Raw genomic sequence first — 21,320 nt, forward strand, 5'->3', positions numbered from 1 at the left:
ACAAACTAGGAGAAAGCTTCAAAATAGATATTGCAAAAGTTTTAATTCCATGAGAAATACAGAGAATAAAGAATTTATAAGACCCATGAACCAAACAATAAAAGTATAGACTAGACAGGGAAGATTAAGAATGAAACAAGAGAAAGGAATCCTTTCTAATAAAAGGCACATAAAAATTTGAAAATTAATTTTAAACTCCTTTTAATAAGATTAAAGGGAAATAACCAGATAAAAAGCAAGCAAAAGAAAATGAAAGAAAGGTATAAATAGTACTAATAAGCAAATCTCTAAAAACTAGGAAAAATTAAAAAAAAAATAGAAGGGTTGCTTGAGGGTTGAAGGAAAAAGCTAATTGAAATGGGACCATGTTTAAAAAAAAAAAAACTAAAATAATTGAAGGACATAGTATAATTTATAGTGGAAGAGGAAAAATATCTTGGGGGAAAAAACTTAGAGGCAAATGGAGGAAAAGATAAATCTCTCATAACTAAATGTGAATACATTAGTAGTCAAAAAAAGGTGATAGATTAAATAAGAAAATAAAACTCCGCAATATTTTGCTTACAAGAGAAACATTTAAAAAGCAAAGACTTGGAATAAAAATGAGGGGCTAAAAAAAAAAATTTGCTATACATTAAGTGAATTCAAAAAAGCTAGAGTTATAATCAAGCTATCAGACAAAAAGAAAAAAAAATATTCAAAACATAAAAAGATAAATAAGGAAACTACATTGTGCCAAAAGAAATCATAGACAACAAATATCATTGTTAAACTCATATTTCAAATACTTTAGCATCAAAATTCATAAAGGAAACATTAGCTGAGCTACAAGAGTATATTGACAATAATACAAGTGACTATAGGTTTCAAGTTTGAAAAAGTCTAACATCTAAGAGAAAATATAAAACTGAATTGTTAGAGAAATGATTTATGGTATCTTCTAAATAGGACTGCAAGAATATATTTCTCAATGTCAAGTTTAACAAAAATTGGCCATATATTAGAATACAGAACTATTGCATGTAGATGTTAAAAGAAATGTAAACGCATCCATTACAAATCTTAATGTGAATAAAAAAGCCAAAAGAAAATGGAGACCTAATAATGAAATTCTAAATAATGAATGGGTCAAATAATTATAGCAACAATCAGTAATTGTGTGAAAAAAATTATAATGATGAAACAACATACCAAAATTCTATAATGCATCTAAAGCAGTCCTCGGGGGAAAATCATATCCCTACAAACCTTACAAACTCATATCTCTACAAACATACAATAACAAAATGAAGATAGGATTGAAAGAGGAAGGATTAATAAACTGAATATTCATTTTAATAATTACTCAACAAAAAAACCTAAAATAAGCACAAAAGATGAAGTAGAGAGGAGAAATCGATTCATTGAATATATTTATCATAGATATATTCACCTACCAAAAAAAATCCATAGGGAATAGATAAAACTAAAATTTGGCTTTTTGAAAAGACTAATAAAATTGACAACCTTATAGCCAATCTGAGTAAAAAGAAAATCAAATCCATATAATAGCAAAAAATTAAATCACAACAAAACCGAAAGAAATAAGAATAATCAGAACCTATTATGCACAGTTATATACTAACAAAATTGAGAAGACAAAAGAGATGATTACTTTCAAAAATATGAAATAATAGAGCTACCTATAAAAGAAAAAATACCTATTTCCAAATGATTCTCAGAATTCTATCAAACTTAAAAGAAAAAAATACCTATCCAAATTAAGAAAGCACACTATCAGAATTATGAGATAAATGTAGTCGTAATAGCTAAACCAGGGAAAGATTAAAAAAAAAAGGAAAACTATAAACATATATCATTATTATGAATATTGACTCAAATTTTTAAACAAAACCCTAGCAAAAAGAGAAATGAGTTGCTGTCTCAAACCTTATAACTTGTGTCCTCTTTCTTATTCACCTCACATGCCTAATTATCAAATATTGTCATATTTATTCCTTCCCATTAATAATAGCTAGCATTTATATAAACCTTTCAAGTTGGCCAAGCTTTTATAACTATTTTATCTTCACAATAATTCTAAGATTTAGGTGTTATTTTTTAGAAGAAACTCGGGCAAGTAGAGGTTCACCAAGTCCACATAGCTAGTAAGTATCTGAGTCTGAATTTGAACCTCAGGTCTTCCTGATTCTTGGCTTAACACTCTATACACTGCACCATCAGACATCTATCATCTTAGTTCAACCAATCATTCCTCCTCACTAAAACTACCGAGATCATTTCCTTCTCTCAAGTCTTTTTTCTATCTATGTAAGAAAGAAGGAAGAGAGTATTTATTTTGTACCTACTGTGCTAAATGCATTATAATTTATAAAGAACACAACTGCCCTGAGAAGTAAGTGCTATTGTTAGCCCTGTGAGACAGATATAAATATGAAGCGATTTCTCCAGTCGTATAACTAGGTCACATCTAAGACCAGGTTGTCTTGATTCCCATTTCTGCACTCTACCCATGGCCCCATCTAGTGATCTTTCTAAACAGCACAGGGCTGACCTTGTCCCCTCACTATTCAATGAATGTCAATGGCTTCTTAATAGTTCTAGAATCAAATATAAACTATTGCTTAACATTCAAAATTCTTCATGATCCTAGCCCCATCCTATTTTTCTAATATTCTTACATAATACTCTGTGCACACAAGCAAACTATCCTGGTCTATTTGCCATTCCTAAAACACAACAGTCCCTGTTCTATTTCTGGCCTTTCATCCTGGCTCTCCACCACTCCTGGAATGCCACCCTTCATTTCTCTCTCTTATAGCTCTCATTTCCTTTAAGACTTAGTTTAAGTAAAAATCATTCTCCAGTAGAAAAATTAGGATATAATCAAATAATTCTCAAGAGAATTGCAAATAATTAACAACCATATTGAATGCTCCAAATAGCCAATAAGAGAAATGCAAATTACAACTCTTGATGTTTCATTTCCCACTCTGAAAATTGACAAAGGTGAAAAAAGATGGAAATGGTCAATATTGGAGTTGGGAGAAGATAGACACACTAATGAATTCTTGGTGGATCTGTGAATCAATACATTTATTTTGGAAAGTAATTTGAAATTATACAAATTGGTTAGAGTATTTTAGTCTTTGATTCAGATTCCATGTATTATCTTGTTCAGGAGGCCTTTTCTGATTGGCTGCTTGGACTTCTAAGTCTATATCTTATATATACATATTTAGATATGTCCATATTGTCTCCTCAAGTAGAATATAAGATCTTGGAGAGCAAAGACTGTTTCAGATTTATTTTTATATCTCAGTGCTTAGCAGAGTGCCTGATCCATAATGAGCACTTAATCAATGCTTATTAATTATTTTAAGTTAAAAGATGCCAAAAAAAAATAAATAAACCCACTGTGAAACTTTAAGTCTATGGATTGTAAGGAACAAGTGTACAAGCCTTCAGATAAAGTTTATTTCATTATAATTCTGATTTTCATGTATGAAAAATGAATACAGAACAATCTATAAATTTTTAACTTCTCTCAAGCCTGCTTAGATTTATTTTCCCAACCCCGATGAGCAATTATTGATGAGATATGTTTTTTTTAAATTATAAAAAATTAAATTGTTCATATACACTAAGTTCCATAAGAACTGTATCCATAACAACTGGATAGAGAGCCAGAATCCATTGCTTCTCCTTAAAGTTCGATGTGTGACTCCAATGGGCAAAACTAGGTGAAATTCATAAGGAAATATATTGCTACAAGTCTAGAGTAATTTTCCAAGTCAGCTGTCCAAAAATGGGACAAGCTTCATGGAAGAACAAATTAAACTATATGACCTTTAAAATTTCTTCCAAGTCTATGACTCCAATGATAAAAAGAGAGAGTTGCAGATGTATTGACTTCTTTGATCAGCAAACTCCTTCATCTGAGCACTAACTAGAACTGAGTAGAACTCAGATATGGCCAAGAAGAAGCCATTTCTCTAAATGGCCAAGGAACAGTTAAACTACTTGTTCTAAAATTTGGTACTTTGAGGTTTTGATCTAATGCATTCTGTCTTGGAAATAGACAATTCTGTATCTTTTCTAATAGGTTCTCAGTGCATATAGGATTCTACATGGAGTTTGTTTCTAGGATTTCCTGATCCTGTTTGTGTGAGCCTCATTTTTCAATGTCCTCAGCCAGAGAAAGAAAGGATGCATGTGAGAGCAATAGTTTAGCGTAGGGCATCTCACCAAGATTTGTCCCTGTGCCTGTTTAATCTAGTATCTCTGAGAATCCAAATCATTTCTGTTGCCCCTTTAATCCTTGTTTTCCCAAATTTCAAATCCATCTCTTCCAATTCAAGTAGGACCAGATTTCTGAAAAGTATTTATATCTGTGATCTTATCCCTTATCTACATAGGCACAAGTACATAGCCAAGAATCAGACCTTACCATAGATGAAGACGTAGAACAAGAAAGAAAGAAAATTGAGGAATCCTTTTCAGAGCTTTTGCAGAATACTCCACTGGTTATTAAACAACTCACAAAGGTAAAGTCAGATGAAAGACAGTTTCCTTCTTCAACAGAGAACTACTGAATATATGTATACTGATTTAATTAATACATTGCTTGATCTCTGGGATCTATGGAGTGATGACCTAAGATAAATTTCCTTTGTGAAACAGAAAGATTCTATGAAAAAAAAAAAAAAAGCCAGGAGTTTATTCTAAGTCATAGATGAATGTTTTTTGAGTTCTTTGGGGATAAACAGACCAGTTTTAAATGTCTTTAATAATAACTTTAATAAATTCTTTAATAAGCCACAATATCTGAGACAAATTAGAGGAACCTAGGATGGGGTATTTCTTATTGAAGAGAAGACAAAAGCAGAACTTGATGTTACTATTCCCGGCAATGAAAAATGAATAGAAGATTTCAGGCTTATAAGACAAAAACAAAGATTAATTGTTAAGAGAGTCAACAGGGGATCTAAAAGATATTAGGTTAACTTCTGTTTGCCTGCCAGTGAACATCATAAGTATTTAAAAGACATAGGGGAACTAGACAGAAGAAACATCCCAATCAGAAATGATAGGTGAAAACATCTAGACAGAAGCATATGAGCCAATTTTGGGGCCCATGAAGGCAAAGAAAGAGATTATACTAGATCAGATTTTGGATTTCAAGAAACAATGACAAAGGCTCACAGTAAGTTAACATAACAACAAAATTTTATTGAATAATATACAAAGCACATGAACATAGTCACTGAAGAAGGGCACAAGAAGACAAACACATCTACTTGACTATCTACATCAGGATTCCCATCTTTGTTAGACCTAAAGAAATGAAACTACTGTGCCAGACCTAAAACTATATTATAAAGCAGCAGTCATCAAAACCATTTGGTACTGGCTAAGAAATAGATTAGTTAATCAGTGGAATAAGTTAGATTCAGAGAACAAAATAGTCAATGACTGTAGCAAACTAGTGTTTAACAAACCCAAAGACCCTCAGCTTTTGGTATAAGAACTCACTATTTGATAAAATCTGCTGGGAAAATTGGAAAATAGTATGGAAGAAACTAGACATTGATTCACATCTAACACCATATACTAATATAACATTAAAATGGGTTCATGACTTAGACATAGTGATATTATAAGCAAATTAGAAGAACAAAGAATAGTTTACCTCTCAGATCTATGAAAAAGGAAGGAATTCATGACCAAAGAAGAACTGGAAATCATTATTGAACAAAACTAATACAAACAAGATTAGAAAGGAAGCAATAAATTGGGAACATATTTTTACATTTAAGGGTTCTGATAAAGGCCTCATTTCTAAAATATATAATTGACTTAAAATTTATAAAAATTCAAGCCATTCTCCAATTGATAAATGGTCAAAGGATATGAACAGATAATTTTCATATGAAGAAATTTATACCATTTTTAGTCATATAGAAAGGTTTCTAAATCACTGTTGATCAGAGAAATGCAAATTAAGAAAACTCTGAGATAACCACTACCCACCTCTCAGATTGGCTAAAATGAAAGAAAAAGATAATGACAAATGTTATAGGGGATGTGGGAAAACTGGAACACTGATACATTCTTTATAGAGTTGTTATCAGATCCCACTGTTCAGAAGAACAATTTAGAACTATGCCCAAAGGGTTATCCAGCAGTGTTTCTACTGGGCTTATATGCCAAAGAAATTTATTATTATTATTATTATAGCTTTTTATTGACAAAACATATGCATGGGTAATTTTCTCAACATTGACCCTTGCAAACATTTCTGTTCCAACTTTTTCCTTCTCTCCACTCCCTCCCCTAGTTGGCAGGCAGTCCCATACATGTTAAATATATTTAAGTATATGTTAAATACAATATATGTATACATATTTATACAGTTATCTTGTTGCACAAGAAAAATTGGATTTAGAAAGAAGGTAAAAATAACCTGGGAAGAAAAACAAAAATGCAAGCAAACAACAGAAAGAGTGCAAATGCTATGTTGTGATCCACACTCATATCTCATTTCCCGGTGTTCTTTTGCTGAGTGTAGCTGGTTCTGTTCATCACTTGATCAATTGTAACTGATTTGGATCCTCTCATTGCCAAAGATAGCCACTTCTATCAGAATTGATCATCATATACTATTGTTGTTGAAGTACATAATGATCTCCTGGTCTTGCTCATTTCACTCAGCATCAGTTCATGTAAGTCTCTCCAGTCCTCTCTGAAATCCTCCTGCTTGTCATTTCTTACAGAACAATAATATTCCATAACATTCATATAACACAATTTATTCAGCCATTCTCCAATTGATGGGCATCCATTCAATTTCCAGTTTCTAGCCATTACAAAGAGGGCTGCCACAAACATTTTGGCATATACAGGTTCCTTTCCCTTCTTTAATATCTCTTTGGGATGTAAGTTTCTAGTAACATTGCTGGATCAAAGGGATATACAACTTTTGAGCATATTTCCAAATTGCTCTCCAGAATGGTTGGATCTGTTCACAACTCCACCAACAATGCATCAGTGTCCCAGTTTTCCTGTATCCCCTCCAACATTCATCATTATTTTTTCCTGTCATCTTAGTCAATCTGACAGGTGTGTAGTGTATCTCAGAGTTGTCTTAATTTGCATTTCTCTAATCAATAATGATTTGGAACATCTTTTCATATGAGTAAAAATAGTTTCAATTTCATCATCTGAAAATTCATATTCTTTGACCATTTATCAATTGGAGAATGGCTTGATTTCTTATAAATTAGAGTCAATTCTCTATATATTTTGGAAATGAGGCCTTTATCAAACTCTTTAACTGTAAAAATGTTTTCACAGTTTATTGCTTCCCTTCTAATCTTGTCTGCATTCGTTTTGTTTGTACAAAAGCTTTTTAACTTGTTATAATCAAAATTTTCTATTTTGTGATCAATAATGACCACAATAATGTTTTTCTTTGGTCACAAATTCCTTCCTCCTTCACAGATCTGAGAGGTAAACTATCCTATGTTCTTCTAATTTATTTATAATCTCATTCTTTATGCCTAGATCATCAGCCCATTTTGGCCTTATCTTGGTGTATGGTGTTAAGTGTGGGTCCATGCCTAGTTTTTGCCATACTAATTTCCAATTTTCCCAGCAGTTTTTGTCAAATAGTGAATTCTTATCCCAAAAGTTGGGATCTTTGGGTTTGTCAAACACTAGATTATTAAAGTTATTGACTATTTTGTCCTGTGAACCTAACCTATTCCACTCATCAATTAGTCTATTTCTTAGCCAATACCAAATGGTTTTGGTGACCACTGCTTTGTAATATAGTTTTAGATCGGGGACAGCAAGGCCACCTTAATTTGATTTTTTTTTTCATTATTTCCCTGGAAATTCTTGATCTTTTGTTCTTTCAGATGAATTTTGTTTGTTTGTTTGTTTGTTTGTTTGTTTGTTTTTAAATAACTTTTTATTGACAGAATCCATGCCAAGGTAATTTTTTACAGCATTATCCCTTGCACTCACTTCTGTTCCGATTTTTCCCCTCCCTCCCTCCACCCCCTCCCCCAGATGGCAAACAGTCCTTTACATGTTGAATAGGTTACAGTATATCCTAGATACAATATATGTGTGCAGAACCGAACAGTTTTCTTGTTGCACAAGGAGAATTGGATTCAGAAGATATAAATAACCCGGGAAGAAAAACAAACATGCAAGCAGTTTATATTCATTTCCCAGTGTTCTTTCTTTGGGTGTAGCTGCTTCTGTCCATCCTTGATCAATTGAAACTGAGTTTGCTCTCTTTATCAAAGAGATCCACTTTCATCAGAATACATCCTCAAACAGTAGCATTGTTGAGGTATATAATGATCTCCTGGTTCTGCTCATTTCATTTAGCATTAGTTCATGTGAGTCTCGCCAGTCCTCTCTGTATTCATCCTGCTGGTCATTCCTTACAGAACAATAATATTCCATAACGTTCATATACTACAATTTACTCAACCATTCTCCAATTGATGGGCATCCATTCATTTTCCACCTTCTAGCCACTACAAACAAGGCTGCCACAAACATTTTGGCACATACAGGTCCCTTTCCCTAATTTAGTATTTCAGATGAATTTTGTTGTTTTTTTCCTAGGTCTTTAAAATAGTTTCTTGGGAGTCTTGATTGGTATAGCACTAAATAAATAGATTGGGTAGTATTGTCATCTTTATTATATTCGCTCAATCTATTGAAGAGCACTTAATATTTTTCCAATTGTTTAGATCTGACTTTATTTGTGTGGAAAGTACTTTGTAGTTTTGCTCATATAGATCCTGACTTTCCTTTGGCAGATGGATACCCAAATATTTTATTATGTTGACACTTATTTTAAATGGAATTTCTCTTTGTATCTCTTGCTGTTGGATTTGTTAGTGATGTATAACATGCTGAGGATTTATGTGAATTTATTTTGTATCCTGCAACTTAGCTAAAGTTGTGGATTATTTCTAATAGCTTTTAGTAGAATCTCTGGGATTCTCTAAGTATACCATCATATCATCTGCAAAGAGTAATAATTTGGTTTCTTCATTACCTACTCTAATTCCTTTAATCTCTTTTTCATCTCTTATTGTTGAAGATAGCATTTCTAATACAATATTGAATAGTAATGGTGATAGTGGGCAACCTTGTTTCACTCCTGATATTATTGGGAATGGTTCCAGTTTATCACCATTACATATGATGCTTACTGATGATTTTAAATAGATGCTACTGACTATTTTAAGGAAAAGTCAATTTATTCCTATACTTGCTAGTGTTTTTTAATAAGAATGGGTATTGGATTTTATCAAATGCTTTTTCTGCATCTATTGAGATGATCATATGGTTTTTGTTAATTTGGTTATTGACATAGTCAATTATGCTAATAGTTTTCCTAATATTGAACCAGCCCTGCATTCCTGGTATAAATCCTACTTGGTTATTGTGTATTATCCTGGAAATGATTTTCTGTAATCTTTTTGCTAATATATTATATGAGATTTTTGCATCAATGTTCATTAGGGGTATTGGTGTATAATTTTCTTTCTCTGTTTTCATCCTGCTTAGTTTAGGTATCAGTACCATGTCTGTGTCATAAAAGGAATTTGGTAGACTCCTTCAATCCCTATTTTTTTCAAATAGTTTATATGGCATTGAAGTTAATTGTTCTTTAAATGTTTGGTAGAATTCACATGTAATCCATCTGATCCTAGGGATTTTTTCTTAGAGAGTTGATTAATAGCTTGTTCTATTTCTTTTTCTAAAGTGAGACTATTTAGCCAATTTACTTCTTCTTCAATTAATCTGGACAACCTATATTTTTTAATATATTCATTCGTTTCATTTAAGTTATCAAATTTATTGGCATAAAGTTTGGCATTAACTCCTAATTATTGCTCTAATTTCCTCTTCATTTGTGGCAAGTTCTTCCTTTTCATTTTTAAGACTTAACAATTTGATTTTTCTCTTTCCTTTTTCTAATCAAATTTACCAAGGGTTTATCTATTTTGTTGGTTTTTCTATAGAACAAACTCTTAGTTTTATTTATTAATTCAATAGGTTTTTTTTTACTTTCAATTTTATTAATCTCTCCTTTTATTTTTAAATTTCAAGTTTAATTTTTGATAGGGGGTTTTTAATTTGTTCTTTTTCTAGCTTTTTTTAGTTGCAGGCCTAATTCATTGATTTTCTCTTTCTCTATTTTATGCAAGTAGGCCTCTAGAGATATAAAATGTCCCCTTATTACCACCTTGGCTGCATCCCACACATTTTGGTATGATGTCTCATTATTGTCATTCTCTTGGGTGAAATTATTAATTGTGTCTATGATTTGCTGTTTCACCCATCCGTTTTTTAGGATGAGATTATTTAGTTTCCAATTTTTGGTCTATTTTCCCCTGGTTTTTTATTATATGTAATTTTTATTGCATCATTATCTAAAAAGGATGCATTTACTATTTCTGCCTTTCTGCATTTGAATTTGAGGTCTTTATGTCCTAATATATGGTCAATTTTTGTTTAGATTCCATGAATTGCTGAGAAGATAGGGTACTTCTTTCTGTCTCCATTTAGTTTTCTCCAAAGATCTATCATACCTAACTTTTCTAGTGTTCTATTTACCTCTTTAACTTCTTTCTTATTTATTTTGTGGTTTGATTTTTCTAGTTCTGAGAGTGCAAGGTTGAGATCTACCACTATTATAGTTTTGCTGTCTATTTCTTCTTGCAGCTCTCTTAACTTTTCCTTTAGGAATTTCCACGCTATACCACTTGATGCATATATGTTTAGTATTGATATTGTTTTATTATTTATGCTACCCTTTAGCAAGATATAGTGTCCTTCCTTATCGCCTTTAATTAGATCAATTTTTGCTTTTGCTTGATCTGAGATCAGGATGATCTATCCCTGCTTTTTTTACTTCACCTGAAGCATAGTAGATTCTGCTCCAGCCTTTTACCTTTCCTCTGTATGTATTGCCTTGCTTCAAGTGTGTTTCCTGTAAACAACATATTGTAGGATTCTGGCTTTTAATTCAGTCTGCTTCTGCCTCCATTTTATGGAGGAGTCTACCCCATTCACATTTATGGTTAAAATTACTAATTCTGTATTTCCTCATCTTGTTAACCCCAGATTATGCTTTACTCTTTCCTTGCCCCCTTCCCCAGTATTAAACTTATGAGCACCATTTGCCTCATGCAGCCCTCCCTCTTTAGGATTCCCTTCCCCCCTTAAAGTCTCTCCCCTTTTCTTAAACCTTTTCCTTACTATTTCTGTATTCCCTTATATTTAGCCTACCCCTTCTCTTTTCACTTTTCCCCTCCCACTTTTCTTTTTTTTTTAATAACTTTTTATTGATAGAACTCACACCAGGGTAATTTTTTACAACATTATCCCTTGCATTCACTTCTGTTTCGATTTTTCCCCTCCCTCCTTTCACCCCCTCCCCCAGATGGCAAGCAATCCTTTACATGTTGAATAAGTTACAGTATATCCTGGATACAATATATGTGAGCAGAACCGAACAGTTTTCTTATTGCACAGGGAGAATTGGATTCAGAAAGTATAAATAACCCGGGAAGAAAAACAAAAATGCAAGCAGTTTATATTCATCTCCCAGTGTTCTTTCTTTGGGTGTAGCTGCTTCTGCCCATCTTTGATCAATTGAAACTGAATTAGCTCTCTTTATCGAAGAGATCCACTTCCATCAGAATACATCCTCATACAGTATCGTTGTTGAGGTATATAATGATCTCCTGGTTCTGCTCATTTCACTTAGCATCAGTTCATGTAAGTCTCGCCAGTCCTCTCTGTATTCATCCTGTTGGTCATTCCTTACAGAACAATAATATTCCATACCACAATTTACTCAATTATTCTCCAATTGATGGGCATCCATTCATTTTCCAGCTTCTAGCCACTACAAACAGGGCTGCCACAAACATTTTGGCACATACAGGTCCCTTTCCCTTCTTTAGTATCTCTTTGGGGTATAAGCCCAGTAGAAACACTGCTGGATCAAAGGGTATGCACAGTTTGATAACTTTTTGAGCATAGTTCCAAATTGCTCTCCAGAATGGCTGGATGTGTTCACAATTCCACCAACAATGTATCAGTGTCCCTGTTTTCCCACATCCCCTCCAACATTCCCCATTATCTTTCCCTGTCACTCTAGCCAATCTGACAGGTGTGTAGTGGTATCTCAGAGTTGTCTTAATTTGCATTTCTCTGATTAATAATGATTTGGAGCATATTTTCATATGTCTATAAATAGTTTCAATTTCTTCATCTGAGAATTGTCTGTTCATATCCTTTGACCATTTATCAATTGGAGAATGGTTTGATTTCTTATAAATTAGAGTCAATTCTCTATATATTTTGGAAATGAGGCCTTTCTCAGAACCTTTGATTGTAAAAATGTTTTCCCAGTTTATTGTTTCCCTTCTAATCTTTTCTGCATTTGTTTTGTTTGTACAAAAACTTTTCAATTTGATATAATCAAAAATTTCTATTTTGTGGTCAATAGTGATCTCTAGTTCTTCTTTGGTCATAAATTCCTCCCTCTTCCACAGGTCTGAGAGGTAAACTATCCTATGCTCTTCCAATTTATTTATAATCTCATTCTTTATGCCTAGGTCATGAACCCATTTTGACCTTATCTTGGTGTATGGTGTTAAGTGTGGGTCAATGCCTAGTTTCTGCCATACTAATTTCCAATTTTCCCAGCAATTTTTGTCAAATAGTGCATTCTTATCCCAGAAACTGGGGTTTTTGGGTTTGTCAAACACTATATTTATTAAAGTTATTGGCTGTTTTGTCCTTTGAACCTAACCTATTCCATTGAACAACTAGCCTATTTCTTAGCCAATACCAGATGGTTTTAGTAACTGCTACTTTATAATATAATTTTAGATCTGGTCCAGCTAGGCCACCTTCATTTGATTTTTTTTTCATTAATTCCCTTGAAATTCTTGACCTTTTGTTTTTCCATATGAACTTTGTTGTTATTTTTTCTAATTCATCAAAGTAGTTTTTTGGGAGTCTGATTGGTATAGCGCTAAATAAATAGATTAATTTAGGTAGTATTGTCATCTTTATTATATTTTCTCACCCAATCCAAGAGCATTTAATATTTTTTCCAGTTGGTTAGATCAAACTTAATTTGTGTGGAAAGTGTTTTGTAGTTTTGCTCATAAAGTTTCTGATTTTCCCTTGGCAGATAGATTCCTAAATATTTTATACAATCAGTAGTTACTTTAAATGAAATTTCTTTTTGTAACTCTAACTATTGGGTTTTGTTAGTGATATATAAGAATGCTAATGACTTATGTGGGTTTATTTTATACCCTGCAACTTTGCTGAAGGTGTGGATTGTTTCTAATAACTTTTAATTTTAGAGTTTCAAGTTTAGTAATTGATTGGGGGGTTTTAATTTGGTCTTTTTCTACTTTTTTAAGTTGCAGGCCTAATTCATTGATCTTCTCTTTTTCTATTTTATTCAAGTAAGCCTTTAAGGATATCAAATTTCTCCTTATTACTGCTTTGGCTGCATCCCATAAATTTTGATATGATGTCTCACCATTGTCATTATCTTGAGTGAAATTATTGATTGTGTCTATAATTTGCTGTTTCACGCAATCATTCTTTAAGATGAGATCATTTAGTTTCCAATTACTTTTTGGTCTATTTACACCTAACTTTTTGTTGAATGTAGTTTTTATTGCATTGTGATCTGAAAAGAAAGCATTTACTATTTCTGCCTTCCTGCATTTAATTTTGAGGTCTTTATGTCCTACTATATGGTCAATTTTTGTGTAGGTTCCATGAACTGCTGAGAAGAAAGTATACTCCTTTCTGTCACCATTCAGTTTTCTCCAGAGATCTATCATACCTAATTTTTCTAATATTCTATTTATCTCTTTAATTTCTTTCTTATTTGTTTTGTGATTTGATTTATCTAAATCTGAGAGTGCAAGATTGAGATCTCCCACTATTATAGTTTTGCTGTCTATTTCTTCTCTCAACTCTCTTAACTTCTCCTTTAGGAAGTTAGATGCTATACCATTTGGTGCATATATGTTTAATACTGATATTGCTTCATTGTCCATAGTACCCTTAAGCAAGATATAGTTTCCTTCCTTATCTCTTTTAATTAGATCAATCTTTGCTTTTGCTTGATCTGAGATAAGGATGGCTACCCCTGCTTTTTTGACTTCACCTGAAGCATAATAGATGCTGCTCCAGCCTTTTATCTTTACTCTGTATGTATCTCCCTGTTTTAAATGTGTTTTTTGTAAACAACAGATTGTAGGGTTCTGACTTTTGATCCAGTCTGCTATCCGCCTCCTCTTTATGGGAGAGTTCATCCCATTCATATTTATGGTTAAAATAACCAATTCTGTATTTCCTGCCATCCTAATATACCCAGATTATACTTTTCTTTTTCTTGCCCTCCTTCCCTTCTTCCCTAGTATTAAATTTATTGGTCCCACTAATATCACGCAGCTCTCCCTCTTTAGTATCTCACCCTCCTCCCTTTGAATCCCTTCCCCTTTCTTGTACCCTTCCCTTATTACTCTTTTTCCTTCTCCCTTTTCCTCTCCCACTTTTTAATGAAGTGAGAGAAGAATCTCTGTAAAACAAAATATAAATTGTTTCCTCTTTGAGCCAATTCTGATGAGAGTAGGATTCACACAATGTTCCTCCCCCTCTCTAAGTTCCCTCATATATGATAGGTTTCCTTTCCCTCACTGTCACATGTAGTTTCCCTCTTTTTATCTCCCCTCTTCCCTTTTTCTAACACTATCCCCTTTCCATTTCTATTTCCCTTTTTTATGTTATATCAGTAAAATCAAATTATACATATGGTTTTTATGTATATCCACAACAGAAATACAGTTCTCAAGAGTTCCTTTTACCTTTTTCTACTTCTCTTGATTCCTGTTATTGGAGATCAAATTTTTTGTTTAAGTCTGGTTTTTTCCTTAGAAACAGATGGAATTCCTCTGTTTCATTAAATGTCCATCTTCTTCCATGGAAAAAAATACTCAGCTTAGCTGGGTAGTTCATTCTTGGCTGCATTCCAAGTTCTTTTGCCTTTCAGAATATCAGATTCCAGGCCTTTCGATCCTTTAATGTTGAGGCAGCCAGATCTTGCGTGACCTTTATTGTGGCATCTCGGTATTTGAACTGTTTTTTCCTGGCAGCTTGTAAAATTTTTTCTTTAGTCTGAAAATTCTGAAGTTTGGCACAATATTCCTTGGAGTCTTTATTTTAGGGTCTTTTTCAGAAGGTGTTTGATGAAGTCTTTCAATGCCTATTTTCCCTTCCGGTTCTATTACTTCTGGGCAGTTCCCTTTGATGATTTCCTGTAAAATAGTATCTAGGCTCTTTGTTTCATCATAATTTTCTGGTAGTCCAATGATCCTCAGGTTATCTCTCCTAGATCTATTTTCTAGGTCTGTTGTTTTTCCAAGTAAATATTTGACATTTTTTTCCAGTCTTTCATTCTTTTGGTTTTGCTTGACTGATTCTTGATGTCTCAATGAACCAGTCATTTCTATTTGTTCAGTTCTGATTTTTAGTGAGTTCTTTTCTTCATTAGCTTTTTTTACTTCTTTTTGTATATGTCCAATTGAGTTGTTTTGTTCTATGGAATTTTTTTCCATTTCACTAATTTTTTTTTTTTAGTGAGTCATTTTCTTTGTCCAATTCGCAAATTCTGTTTCCCTGCACTTCTTGGGAGTTTTTTACCTTTTCCAATTCACATTTCAGGGAGTTGTTTTCTTTTACCACTTCATCAAATTTTTCTTTTAGTGAGTTATGCGCCTTTCCCCATTTCTCTTCTAGCTCTTTTTTAAGGTTTTTAATAGTCTCTTCTAGGAGAGCCTTTTGCATTGGAGACCAACAATTGTCTGGAGACTGTCTGCTATTAGTCTCTTCGGGGTTGAAAAGCTGTTCTCTTTCTGTGTAGAAACTATCAATCGTTCTTTTGATTTTTTTTCTCATTTTGTTAAAGCCTGTAAGGTCTGCCTTCAGAGCCAGGAGGTTACCAGCTTCCTCTGCAGAGCAGTGAAAGGTATATGGACGGGTAGCTGTCCTGCCAACCGGCTACAAAAAGCAGCTAGGTACTGGAGTGCTCTGGGAAAGAGTTCCCCACCCGAAAGTAACTCAGGTCTGCAGGGCCGAGTTGGGAAATGCCCTTCAAAGAATCCCAGCTGTGTGAGATAACGACTGCCCTGGGGCTAGATGCTGAGCAGTGAGAGTTTCACTTTCCAAGCCAAATCCTGCCCTGGGGCTGTGGGTGTTAGCAGTTGAACAGTGAATGGATTTGCAGGGACTGAATTGTCTGCCGAGAAGTGCAGTCAGCTGGGGAGGTTCTATTGCCCCAGGCCGAGCCCCCCCCACTCTACCGATCAGAGGCTGCCCAGGCTGTGCTCCCCTGCCGTGCATATTAGTAACTGACCCCACAAAAGCCCCGAACTGCCGGATGTGGCCACAGGGTTGCGGTAAAGTCTGCCTGAGTCACTTCCGAGTTTGAGGGGTTACAGCCAGATCTCGTTAGGTTCTGGCGTTTTTTAGGGGACTCTCTGTTTTAGGCTTTAATTTCTCTGCCAGTTTACTGCTTTGTAATCAAGGCAGAGCAGTTAGCCTATAGCAGAGTTGTCTCTATAACTTCTCTAGCCACAGAGATCAGCCCCGCCCCTGGTCTGCTCAGGACACTAGCCTCTCACTGCCTGTACTAGTCTGTTCCTGGCCCCTCAGGACAAACCTTTCCTGGCGATCTTCCGGATCAGCTGGTAAGTTGTAGTGTTTCTAATCTTCATGAATTTAAGTAGTGAAGAGTTATTTTTGAGGCTGCATTAAATAGTTGGTTATGAGGGTAATGAGAGGAGCTTAGAGAGTTGTGTGTGCCTGCTCCGCCATCTTGGCTCCGCCCCCGGAAGTCGCTCCCCTCCCACTTTTCAATGAGATAGGAGAAGTTTCAATATGTCTAATATTTTCTCTTTGAGCCAATTCTGATGAGACTAAGATTCACACTATGTTCATCCCCCTTCCCTATTCCCTCAGATATAATAGGTTTCCTTTGCTTCTTTGTGAGATGTAGTACCTCTACTTTTCTTTTCTTCTGGTACACTTTCCTTTCTACCTCTAGATCCTTTTTTATATTATAACAGTGGCTCCTCTATATTTGAATTTTTTTTTTCTAGCTGCTTATAGTATTTTTTCCCTTGGTCTGATAGTTCTGGAATTTAGCCACAATATTTCTTGGATATTTTGATTTTGAGATCTCTTTCAGTAGGGGATTGATGAATTCTTTCAATGCCTATTTTACCTTCTATTTCTATTACATCTGAGCAGTTCTCTTTGATGATTTCCTGAAAAACAGTGTTTAGGCTCTTTTTTCATCATGATTTTCAGGGAGTCCAATAATCCTTAGATTATCTCTCCTAAATCTATTTTCCAGGTCTGTTATTTTCCCAAGTAGATATTTAACATTTTTTCTATTTTTTTTTTTTTTTTTTTTTTTTTTTTTGGTTTTGCTTGACTGATTCTTGGTGTCTCCATGAGTTATTCATTTCAATTTGTTCAATTCTGATTTTTAATGAATTATTTTCTTCATTTACTTTTTTTTTTTTTTTGGTAATTGTCCAATTGAGTTTTTAAATGAGTCATTTTGTTTTATGGATTTTTTTTTTCCATTGTGCTGATTTTATTTTTAAAGAGTTTTTTTTTTCTTTTTCCAATTCACTAATTCTATTTTCAGTTGATTTCTTTATCCACTCTATCTTTTAATAAGTTACATGTCTTCTTATCCGGACCCTCTTGCCCAAGTTTCCCTTTCCTTTCCATATTTTCCTATTAGCTCTCTTGTAAAAGCCTTTTTAATTTTTTCTATGAGAATCTTATGTGATGGGGATCAGGTTATATCACCATTTGGGGCTTCATCTGGAGAAATCTGCTTTTGGTCTCCTCAGGGTTTGAAGTCTGCTCTTTTTCAGTATAGAAGCTATGTATAGTTAGAGCCCACTTTGCCTTTTTACTCATATCGAGAAAAAGAAAAAAACTGCAGTCTGCTTTTGATGCAATGTGGGGTTACTGAGCTTCTTCCACAAACAACAGGAAGTAGCAGTGAAGCAGCAGTGAGACAGCAATGGCTGTGCTGGGGTTAGTGTCTGGGCTATCTTCAGCATCTGTGCTGGAATTAATGGCACTGAGATCATGCTGAGACACTCCCAGTGCTGGGTGGGTGTGGCCAGATCCTGAGAGATTCTAGTGTTTTGGGGTCACAGTCTTTATCCCTTGTGTTTATAGCTTCTCTGCTGACCTACTGACTTGCTGCCAGGGCAAAGTAGCTGACACTGTGGTAAAGTTCTCCCCACAAATTTTCAGCTGGTGAAGACATCCCCACTATCTTCTAGTCTGCTCAGCATGAGCTGTTTTCCATGATTTCACTACCTACCTGCCTGATTCTGCTTCTGGTCTAGCCCCGTTCCATCCACACACATGAGGAAAAACAGACCCTTTCTTGAGATTTTTGAGATTATCTTCTTTTGGTAATATGTGTACTCCCAATATTTGTATGTTTTGACAGTCAAGCACTAATTCCTTTTTTTTTAAAGTTGTCATCATTATATATATTTTTTTATTTATTCATTTTTATATATAACTTTTTATTGACAGAACCCATGCCAGGGTAATTTTTTTTACAACATTATCCCTTGCTCTCCAAGCACTAATTCCAAGGCTGATTTTCATAAAAAATAGTCTGAGGGTAAGGAAGAGCTTAGATACATGTGTGTGTGTGTCCTCTCCGCCATCTTGGCTCTCCCAAAGAGATCTTAAGGGAGGAAAAGGGACCCACCTGTGTAAAAATATTTGTGGCAGCCCTTTTTGTAGTGGTAAGGAACTGGAAACTGAATGGATGCCCACTAGAGAATTGAAGAATGGCTGAATAAGTTATAGTATATGAATGTTATGGAATATTATTGTTCTGTAAGAAATGATCAGCAGGATGATTTCAGAGAGGCCTGAAGAGACTTACATGAATTGATGCTAAATGAGCAGAACCAGGAGATCATTATACATGGCAACAAGAAGATTATATGGTAATCAATTCTGATGGACATGGGTCTTTTCAACAATGAAATGATTCATGCCAGTTCCAATGATTTTGTGATGAAGAGAGCCATCTACAACCAGAGAGAGGATGGTGGGGATTGAGTATGGATTACAACATAGCATTTTCACTATTTTTAAAAATTTTCTTTCTTAATTTTCTTTTTACTTTTTTATCTGATTTTTCTTGTGCAGCAAGATAATTGTATAAACATGTATGCCTATATTGGATTTAACATAACCATGTTTAACATATATTGAATTACATGCAATCTAGGGGAAGGGTAGGAGGAAGAGGGGAATTGGAACACAAAGTTTTTCAAGGATCAGTGCTGAAAAATTATCCTTGCATATGTTTTGAAAATAAAAACTTCAAAAAAAGGAGAGGAGGGAGAGAAAAAAAATGAAGCTGCATATATAACTACTTCCCCCAAAAAAATCTGGATAGCAGACTATCCAGATTTGTAGCCTGCCCACTATGCCAACCTACATATCAAGAAGCACTGAAGTTCTGTGCTGAATTTTTTAAAAAGTTAGAGCTCTTTCAAGTATACCAGTATTGTGTGTTTGTGATATAAAGGGGATTGGTAGAATTCCTTTTGAGTTAGGGAATGTAGCCATCCTTTGTTTTAGAAGCCATTGCTACATTTGTAAAGCCACCTGCATCTAGCAGGGGTTTTGGCATTTTTGATGTCAGTGATCCCTTTGGCAGCCTAGTGAAGCCTATGGACCCTTTCTCATAATAATGCTTTTAAATTCACAAAATATGCATAAGATTACAAAAGCAAACCAATTACATTGAAATAAAGTTATCACAATATTTTAAAAAACACGACCCCCAGGCTATGAATTCTTGATATAAATTATAAAGGACCTGACTCATGTCAGATAAGTGTCCCTGGCCAACAGGAGATCGTAAATATTAATATTATGGAGAAGCTTTCTGAACTAGAAGGAGACAACAATTATACTGCTGCTTTGGGAGAAAGGAATAGGATTAACTTAAGGGACTGTGGCTTTGATTTTCCTAGTTAATAAACAGTATTTTGTCAAATATGTGGGTTTCCTTTTGGCTAAATCTCAGGTATATGGCAGAAGAGTGCGCCTCCTAGCTGTAAACAGGATGTCCTTAACTGTTCAGAAAGGGGAATGCTTTGGATTGCTTGGCTTCAATGGAGCAGGGAAAACCACGACCTTCAAAATGCTGACGGGGGATGAAACAATCACCTCTGGGACAGCATATATTGATGGCTATAACATCGTTACCCAGATTAAAAAGGTAGGATGCTATGGCTGGAATGATACGGGTCAGCTACTTTGAGAAGTAGTATTTGTGTAAAAGGAAATAATGAAAGGAAGGTACTAGAAGCAATGGTATCATCCTGAGGGACAATGACTATCCTTAAACAACATATATAAGGATAAATAGTAAACTAGTAGTATAGGCTTAGGAAAAGGTCATGAAGTATAAGCATTCTAAAAATTCAAGTGGAGAATGTTTTCAATAAACTAGAATAGAGAAAAATAAGAGAGCCCCTATTCATTCTTCATTCCTTTGAGAATGACAGAAAACTCCTTGGGGTATCTCCAGAACTATAGACTCACTAGTCTTCACCCAGCCTCATTAGTTTTCCAACCTCTTGGTCAGGTATTTGGCAGCCCAGCAGACCTGATTACCTCTATTAACTCATAAAGGTGTTTGAATAGATCACTGTTGGCTTTTGTTTTGTTTTGTTTTGTTTTACCAGGTGAGCACTCAGTATCCAAAAGAGTACTTCTGGTCAAAAGTATCTCAAGTCTTATTCCAGGTCTTCTTGGTTCTGTTGTCTGTCTCTGAACTGCCCTGAATGAAACATTATGTTAATGGGATCTTAAAAGATCCATGGAATGCTATCCTAGAAGGCAAAAGTCCTGAATTCTCTTCCTAACTACAAAGAAGGAGTCACCTTGGAGAAAATCAGTTAATCTTTATGACTCTCTGGTTTCTGATCTATACCATAAATATAGTACTAAATAATTTCTAAAGTCTTTTCAAGATGCAACAATCTGCAATTCTGTGACCTGTCACAGAAGCTAATCCTTGAGTATGAAACGTGAAGTCCTTGTTGATTCAAATACAGCCTTTATTACTCCAAGATGATGTCTAGCTGAGGTTTTATCCCTAATAATAA

General features: G+C 34.4%; 1 protein-coding gene across 1 annotated transcript in view; it reads left to right on the forward strand.

Moving 5' to 3' along the window:
• The window catches only part of LOC127544326 (phospholipid-transporting ATPase ABCA3-like), a 225,225-nt gene that overhangs the window by 177,962 nt on the left and 25,943 nt on the right, over positions 1-21,320 (forward strand). The window contains exons 24-25 of the mRNA XM_051970919.1: positions 4,419-4,547; positions 20,234-20,428. Coding sequence (XP_051826879.1) covers positions 4,419-4,547; positions 20,234-20,428 — 324 coding nt within the window. The remainder of the gene's footprint in view (positions 1-4,418; positions 4,548-20,233; positions 20,429-21,320) is intronic.

The sequence above is a fragment of the Antechinus flavipes genome, chromosome 1 (genome assembly GCF_016432865.1).
Source record: "Antechinus flavipes isolate AdamAnt ecotype Samford, QLD, Australia chromosome 1, AdamAnt_v2, whole genome shotgun sequence".
NCBI classification, from domain to species: domain Eukaryota; kingdom Metazoa; phylum Chordata; class Mammalia; order Dasyuromorphia; family Dasyuridae; genus Antechinus; species Antechinus flavipes.